At 46.4% G+C, this 8,726-nt stretch overlaps 2 protein-coding genes across 6 annotated transcripts in view; both read right to left on the bottom strand.

The window, feature by feature from the left end:
- shroom3 (shroom family member 3) overlaps positions 1–7,259 on the bottom strand; it is a 37,497-nt gene extending 30,238 nt beyond the window's left edge. For 4 of the 5 annotated variants that reach the window (XM_060038333.1, XM_060038334.1, XM_060038331.1 and 1 more), the window contains exons 1-2: positions 6,547–7,252; positions 621–775 (exon numbers count right to left, since the gene is read on the bottom strand). In XM_060038333.1, coding sequence (XP_059894316.1) covers positions 621–775; positions 6,547–6,744 — 353 coding nt within the window. In that variant the 5' untranslated portion in view covers positions 6,745–7,252. Of the gene's footprint in view, positions 1–620; positions 776–6,546 lie in introns of all 5 variants that reach the window. The other variant, XM_060038335.1, reaches the window with a different exon arrangement.
- A 1,313-nt stretch (positions 7,260–8,572) lies between these two features.
- mfsd14ba (major facilitator superfamily domain containing 14Ba) overlaps positions 8,573–8,726 on the bottom strand; it is a 9,709-nt gene continuing 9,555 nt past the window's right edge. Inside the window, exon 12 of the mRNA XM_060038814.1 lies at positions 8,573–8,726. This exon is cut by the window's right edge and continues 1,473 nt beyond it. The gene's annotated coding sequence lies outside the window, so the exon portion shown is untranslated.

The following is an 8,726-nucleotide window of genomic DNA, read 5'->3' on the forward strand; positions in this document are numbered from 1 at the left end:
GCAGTATTCAATAAGCCAGTCCAAAGTGTGCGTTACACATGGACAGCTTCAACTGTTGTCAGCCAAGATATTACAAAATTGACTTTTAACACATTTGTGAACTTTTTCGCCAAAAGCAACACTGTCCACTACCTTGGATATAACCCTACCCCGGGCCACCAGCATTGACCTCAGGTCCAGCTCCTTCTCCAGGTCTAACCCCTCTATCGATACTCGCTATTGGCCCGAGTATCGATAGGTACCCAAATGTAAGAAGTTGCACTTGGTCTGAAAAAAAGTGGACTCAGTGGGTCACTGGTCTTAGTGGAGGGTAGAGAACAGGTCTGGGAGCTGTCCTCTCTGCTCCATAACTCAAGATGAGTCATCGAATGCCCTCACAATACGTGTGTGCGCACACACACGCACAAATGCGCAACCACAAACGGGACGAAAAGAGAAAGGCCTATTGAGGTTAAACCTGCAGAGCTGGTTGAGTGTGTGTGTGTGTGTGTGTGTGTGTGTGTGTGTGTGTGTGTGTGTGTGTGTGTGTGTGTGTGTGTGTGTGTGTGTGTGTGTGTGTGTGTGTGTGTGTGTGTGTGTGTGTGTGTGTGTGTGTGTGTGTGTGTGTGTGTTTATCCTACCTGCATACAGTGAGCTGCAGGGTGCGATGGGAACCTTTGACCAGAGAGACAGCTTCCTGTCTGGATCCACTCAGCTCCACCTGGTTGATCAGCAGCAGCTGGTCTCCCGCCAGCAGGGGGTGCTGCAGGCCACACACCTTACCCCCTTCCTCCACCTGGCAGGGACACGGAGAGACAGAGAGACAGACAGAAACAATGACAAAGACAGACGGAGGGAGGGAGAGAAAGAGAGACGGACAGAAAGAGAGAAAGAGACAGAGGGAGGGAGAGAGAGAGAAAGAGAGACAGACAGAAACAGAGACAGAGAGAAGGAGAAAAAAGAGAGACAGACAGAAACAGAGACAGACAGAGGGAGGGAGAGAGAGAAAGAGAGAGTAAATACAGAGTAAATACAGAGTTTGCACCGTCAAAACACACCTGCCCCCGTCTCCATGATGATGAGGTGACGGTATTGTTGTCCTGGTAATGGTGTTGTCATGGTGACTCGTTGTCACAGTGACTGTGTTGCCATGGTGATGGTGCTGTAAGTGTGTGTGCTATAGAGGGATTATCAGTCTACGTCAATCTACGTCACTCCCCGCTCCCCTCAGCTCTTTCGTTTGCAGAAAGAGACAAGAACGACAAGAGCCGCATTCATGTCTTGTTGTGCGGTTGGTTGCACAAACCCTTTTAATAAGACTGATTATCCCATTAATTCTACTTCTTGCTTGCCAACATAATAAAGCAATTCAAATACTTTAATAATTATGCTTTTTCATATTTATATTGCATGCTTATTAAATGTATACTCTGTTAGAATTCATCTCCCTCAAAAAGGAGAAAAACATGTTTTTGACACCTCAAAGGGCATTATCCCGCTTATACCATGGTCACTTGCCAAAGAAAAGAAATTAAGATCATTCATTTATATTTTCATGCGTTTTACAATCCAAATATAACGTTTTTCACATAAATAGGATGGACCGTAGCTCCGACTTGGCAACGGGAGGTACTCTAGTCCGCTGAGCTATGAGTCAGAGAGCTAACGTTATGGATTGTACATATTTATGATTCGAAATTCATATATACTCTAGGGTCTAGCATATAACCGCTTTTTCTGATTACATTTTAATTCATTTCTCACAATTTACCAGCTCTCGTTTTGAAGAATAATCACCGCGCAATTTGTTTCGATGGGAATCGCGACGGTCTATACTTTCAACATAAAGTGTACATATTTATAATTTGAAATTTGTCCCAGCCTTTATACCACATATAATATATGGTCTATACTATAACCACGTTTTCTGATCACAGTTTAATGTAACAGTAAGCTGACAAAATCGCTAATTAACACCGCAACTGCAAATTAACCACACAGATAACCATGGCAACCGGTCAAATTAATTTTCTTTTTGCCATCATTCTGCGCGCGCATCCGCCGTGTTGATAAACAAATAATCTCCCTAATGCATGGTAATACAGTATTAATGTATCTGCGTAAATATTCAAAAACGTTTTAGCTGGAGAACTAAGGACCTTGTGCAACCCCAGACCTCGCCAGGAATTATCTCCAAATACAACCCACCATCAGCAGTGTGGGTGTTTGTGTTTGTCTACCTGTGTGTGTGTGTGTGTGTGTGTGTGTGTGTGTGTGTGTGTGTGTGTGTGTGTGTGTGTGTGTGTGTGTGTGTGTGTGTGTGTGTGTGTGTGTGTGTGTGTGTGTGTGTGTGTGTGTGTGAAGGCGTGAAGGCCTTCTCCTGCTGTTTGATACCTCAGTCTGTGTTGGGTTTTGTGCTGCCACTGACGTCAGAGCTAACTGGTTAGGGACTGGTGTGAGTGGGAGGGGGGCTGGTGTGAGAGGGGGGGGAACTGGTGTGAGGGGGGGGGAACTGGTGTGAGGGGGGGGGACTGGTGGGAGAGGGGGGGAACTGGTGTGAGGGGGGGGGGACTGGTGGGAGAGGGGGGGAACTGGTGTGAGGGGGGGGGGACTGGTGGGAGAGGGGGGGAACTGGTGTGAGGGGGGGGGGACTGGTGGGAGAGGGGGGGAACTGGTGGGAGAGGGGGGGAACTGGTGTGAGGAAGATAGAGCTGACTAGAGTGAGGTGTATAAATATTTCATGAGAGATTGCACTACAGCCGTTTGTTTTCCAAGAGAGAGAGAAAGACAGAGGGAGGAAACTGAGATAAGGAAGGAGGGACGGAAGGACGATGGTTCCAACAACACTATACTGAAGGGAAACTGTCACCACTTTAACAAAACACATAGTTTACATTCCGGCCCTAATAATGCTCCACCTGGCACTGGTCCAAGATATGAGCTCTCTCTCTCTCTCTCTCTCTCTCTCTCTCTCTCTCTCTCTCTCTCTCTCTCTCTCTCTCTCTCTCTCTCTCTCTCTCTCTCTCTCTCTCTCTCTCTCTCTCTCTCTCTCTCTCTCTCTCTCTCTCTCTCTCTCTCTCTCTCTCTCTCTCTCTCTCTCTCTCTCTCTCTCTCTCTCTCTCTCTCTCTCTCTCTCTCTCTCTCTCTCTCTCTCTCTCTCTCTCTCTCTCTCTCTCTCTCTCTCTCTCTGCTGGTGTGTGGGGGCTCCATGGTTCTGGTGGGGGGCAGTCGCTCCCAGCACCTCTCTCTCCTCACCCGCCGGCTACACCACTTCCTGGCCGACCACACACTCACACAGGTACACACTACAACAAGTACACACACACTCACACAGGTACACACTACAAGAAGTACACACACACTCACACAGGTACACACTACAAGAAGTACACACACACTCACACAGGTACACACTACAAGAAGTACACACACACTCACACAGGTACACACTACAAGAAGTACACACACACTCACACAGGTACACACTACAAGAAGTACACACACACTCACACAAGTACACACTACAAGAAGTACACACACACTCAAACAGGTACACACTACAAGTACAGACACACTCACACAGGTACACACTACAAGAAGTACACACACACTCACACAGGTACACACTACAAGAAGTACACACACACTCACACAGGTACACACTACAAGAAGTACACACACACTCACACGGTACACACTACAAGAAGTACACACACACACTCACACAGGTACACACACACTCACACAGGTACACACTACAAGAAGTACACACACACTCACACAGGTACACACTACAACAAGTACACACACACTCACACAGGTACACACTACAAGTACACACACACACACACACACAGGTACACACTACAAGAAGTACACACACACTCACACAGGTACACACTACAAGAAGTACACACACACACACACAGTTACACACACACTCACACAGGTACACACTACAACAAGTACACACACACTCACACAGGTATGCACTACAAGTAAACGCACACACTCACAAAGGTACCCACTATAACAAGTACACACACACACACACTCACTCACTCAGGTACACACTACAACAAGTACACACACTCACACGTACACACTTCAAGTACATACAATCTCACACAGGTAAACACTACAACAAGTATACACACACACACACACACACACACACACACACACACACACACACTCAGGTACACACACTCACACACGAACGCCCTACAACAAGTACACACACACTCAGAGAAGTACACACTACAACAAGTACACACACTCACACAAGTACACACTACAACAAGTACACGCACACTCACACAGGATCATACAGGTGATGGCATCTATAGCCCTGCGTCACCACAGCGGGGATGTCTGTTGAACATCCACGTAGAGACTCTGTGGGAAACACACTGGGATGTGTACAACATTCACAATCTCAGATAGTGCTTGTTGCTGATTGTTTTGACCACGTTATCTACAGCTGTGTGGGTAGTCGACTCCTCTAATGTTAACTCAGCAAGTTAACGTTATGTTACTGGCGGCATTCTCCTGACAATGAAATGACGTGACGTGAATAAACGTAGATCTACACCGCCATGGGGGGGTGAAGATCACCACTCCCATGCTGCCACGAAGAGACCCCCAGCAGAGAGCAATTACATATCCTATATACTTTATACATATACTTTAATATTTACTGGATACAATACAGGTCAAATTGACTTCAAAAAACTCGACCATGCCTTTGCCTCCACCAGGCTGGACTACTGTAATGCTCTTCTTGCCGGGATCTCCAACAAAAACATCCAAAAACTCCAATACATTCAAAACTGTGCTGCCCGGATCCTTACAAGGACACGAAAATTTGACCACATCACACCAATTCTCAAATCCCTCCACTGGCTCCCTGTCCCATTCAGGATTAAATACAAGGTTTCCCTTCTGACCCACCAGTGCCTCCATGGTAATGCTCCTATTTACCTGAAGGAGCTAATCACCCCTCAGCCCACTTCACGACACCTCCGCTCCGGTCAGGCAAAATCTCTACATTTTAACTTTTCCTTTTCTTCTTATGTAGCACTTTGAGATTGTTTGCTCAATATAAAGTGCATTACAAATAAAATTCATTATTATTATTATTATTACTTAACATAGGCTGTATATAATACAGGTTAAACTGTCTTAACATAGACTGTATATAATACAGGTTCAACTGTCTTAAAATAGACTGTACAGGTTAAACTGAGTTAACATAATACTGTATATAATACAGGGTAACTGACTTAACTTAGACTGTATACAATACAGCTTCAACTGACCTAACATAGACTGTATATACTATTAAACTAAAATAGACTGTATATAATACAGGTTAAACTTACTTAACATAGACTGTATATAATACAGGTTAAACTGACTTAACATAGACTGTATATAATACAGGTTATACTAACATAGACTGTATATAATACAGGTTAACTGCCTTTCATACATGTTCATTGGTGGAAACTATCGCACTACAGACTTTTCATTCAAATGAGTGCACATTGTTCACGCATCATTGTTGGTTAGTCAATGACAAATACCGTGACCATATACTGCACACCCCTGGGAAATGTCCGGAAGCTTGACAGCGTGATTAAATATATACCCACCAAGCCTCATCCGAATCTCTGCCACTTCTCTCTTTGGAAAAAAGTGTCTGCTACATGAACTCTGACCTGGAGGCATGACCTTATTGGTGAATCCTCTCCCACTGCCAGCTGTACAGGACTCCCACGACACACCTTCTCCTTCATCACCCTTACCCTACACGGGACCAGCAACCAACAACCCGCTGAACCAAGCTGAACCCCATCCAAGGTGATCTCTATGGTCTATCATAGGAGGCTCGAGTTGGTGTGACTCTGAAACAAGCTTTTCAAGGACAAGGCATTTCCCCACATTTTGTCGGCCTCCATAAGGGCCTTTCATCAGGAAGACATTCGAGGACAACCCGAACAAACATCTGTTCACAACAAACAACAATACAACAAAATCAACACAGAAGAGTAAACAGGTGTCGGTCAAGCTGCCACACTTAGTAAAGAACAGTGATGTTATGGCACATGTTAAATGTCAATTAAAATGTTGCCGTGGTCCTATTTCCAGCTGAGGGAAATGTACTATCAGCACACATACACGTAGTGCCGCTACGCATCGGGCACTGTCAGTCCCGATGTTCAACGCCTGTATCATGGGGTTCAGGTGATACCTGCCTGGTACCCCCTAAGCAGTACTCATGGTACCTCCTACCTGGTACTCATAAGCCGGTACCCCCTACCTTTTACTCATAACCTGGTATCTGGTACCTCCTACCTGGTACTCGCAACCTGGTATGCCTTATCTGGTACCTCCTACCCAGTCCTGATAACCCGGTACCTCCTACCTGGTACACCTATAGCCGGTACCCTCTACCCGGGTCCCTGGTACATCCTAAAAGTCACCTGGTATCCTTACACCCCACAGGGTACCTCCCACCGGTAGCCCCCCTACCTTGGCCCCAATTGCAGGTGGCAGACCTACCTTGGAGATGATGAGCGGCTCGCCATGCTCCAGCCCCCCTTGCAGGGTGAAGCCCCAGGGGGCGCCGCCCCGGAGCTGGGCCTCCACCAGCATCATTCCCCCGTCGTGGAGCTCCGAGCTGCTGCCCCGGAGCCGGGCCTCCACCAGCCCCACTCCCCCGGTGTGGAGCTCCGAGCTGCCGCTAGCGCTGCTATCCATGCCCGGCCCCGTGGTCCATGGAGGACGCCGGAGCGGAGGGAAAGTTGACAAGTAGCCCCGGTAGTCCGAGTTACGGAGTCTAACACGTCCTAGTTCATGGACTATTAAGGTTCAGGAACGTGTGAATAAAAAAAACTACGTCAAATACCCAGAATGTATGCTGTAAATCATTTCCTCGTCGGGTTAAAAAACACGACCAACCCGTCGGCTGCGGAGCGCATTCCGCGCATTCTGGGAGCACTTGTTCTCCGGCCAGACTGCAACAAGTGGCCGGGAAAGTGGCCACTGACACCCCGAAACCCCTCAGTCACCCTCCAACCTCACTGCCGGGGTGTCGCTACACACCTCCGCGTCGCAAGACGAGCAATCAGACTTCACCGGTTGTCAGAAACTCTCCTGCTTCTTCTTCCCCGGTCAGTTTAGCATCACAATCAAATCTGCTCCGACTCGATGAGCAAGGAGAATAGAGAGGGTGGAGAGAGAGAGGGAGGGAGGAGAGAGGGAGGCGGGAGGGAGGGAGGGAGGGAGGGAGGGAGGGAGGAGAGAGGGCTGAAAGAGAGGGAGGAGGGAGGGAGGAGAAGAGATAGAGGGAGGAGGGAGGGAGGAGAGAAGGAGGGATGGAGGAGGGAGAGAGAGAGGGAGGAGGGAGGGAGGAGAGAGGGAGGAGGGATGGAAGAGGGAGAGAGAGAGGGAGGAGGGAGGAGAGAGAGGGAGAGAGCGGGAGAAGGGAGGGAGGCGGGGGAGGAGGGAGGGAGGGCGGGGGGGGAGAGTCCGGTTTTAGGTCAGATAGCCGGGGTAGAGGGAAGACATCAGTAAACCGATTATTCGTGTGAACGAATTAACGGGTTGGCTCTTTATGAAGTTATTCAATCGCAGTAAGAGTCGTCCAATCAGAGGAAACCTCGGTGCCTCATTTCGCAGTCAGTGCTTTCGGCACCAGGCAGTGCGCATGTGTAGACAGTTCTTAATGAGTTATTTGGTCACGTATTTAGTTTGGAAGTCTAATATTGAACAATAGGCTTCACACTAAAAATGTTGTTCTGTCACTTCCTAGGTCCGTGTGTCTGTCTGCCAACTTACCTGTCCGCCTACCTTTCTGTCTGTCTGTCTGTTTATCCTAGAGGACCACTAGAAAAACGAATGCTACGTTGTTTGCAAATACAATACAAAACTACAATTTCATCCTCATGTGACAACAATGTGTCAAATTACTGCTTATACACTCTATACACGAGATACACCCTGTATACACTCTATACATTCTGTATACTCTCTGTATACACTGTATACAGAGTGTATACTCTATATACTCTTTATAATGCAACCAAAGCCCTAACTTGAGCAGGTGCCTCATGAAGAGTTGGACCTTAGTTATCAGGCTGCTTCTGTCCCTTCAGTCATGTCGCGGGACAACCTTTTGGGCTCGAGAGAGGAAGTTAAGGAAGTATTTGTAAAACTAGGATAGAATGGATAATAAAAAGTATCCCTATCAGAATGAATACTATTTGGTATATGTGTAGCATAGAATGGATATTAGCCTACAAGAATGGATATTATAAATTAGCCTTAATATAGAATCAATATTACAAAGTACCCCTAACCCTATATGGTATAGAATGGATATATAAAGTAGCCTACTATAAACATAGTATATCATTTATATTATAAAGTACTATATATGTATTATGGAATGGATTTTATAAAGTTATAACATTTAAGAACGGATATTCTGAAGAACCCTGCTATACTTATAGTGAATGGATATTAAGGCCAACATTCACAACCTGCTGTCTCCACTTTCTGAGAAAGAAAACATGCGGCGGGCGAATTCCAACCAACAATCATTTATTATTATAGGGCTAGTCATGTAGCGGGTGGCCAAGCATCATCACATAGGCATTGGGCTACATTGAGCAAAACAAATAATGAAATTTAAATAACTGTGCTTGAATGATTTTGTTTTTTGAAAATGATGGTCACAC

The sequence above is a fragment of the Gadus macrocephalus genome, chromosome 19, assembly GCF_031168955.1.
Source record: "Gadus macrocephalus chromosome 19, ASM3116895v1".
Lineage (NCBI taxonomy): Eukaryota > Metazoa > Chordata > Actinopteri > Gadiformes > Gadidae > Gadus > Gadus macrocephalus.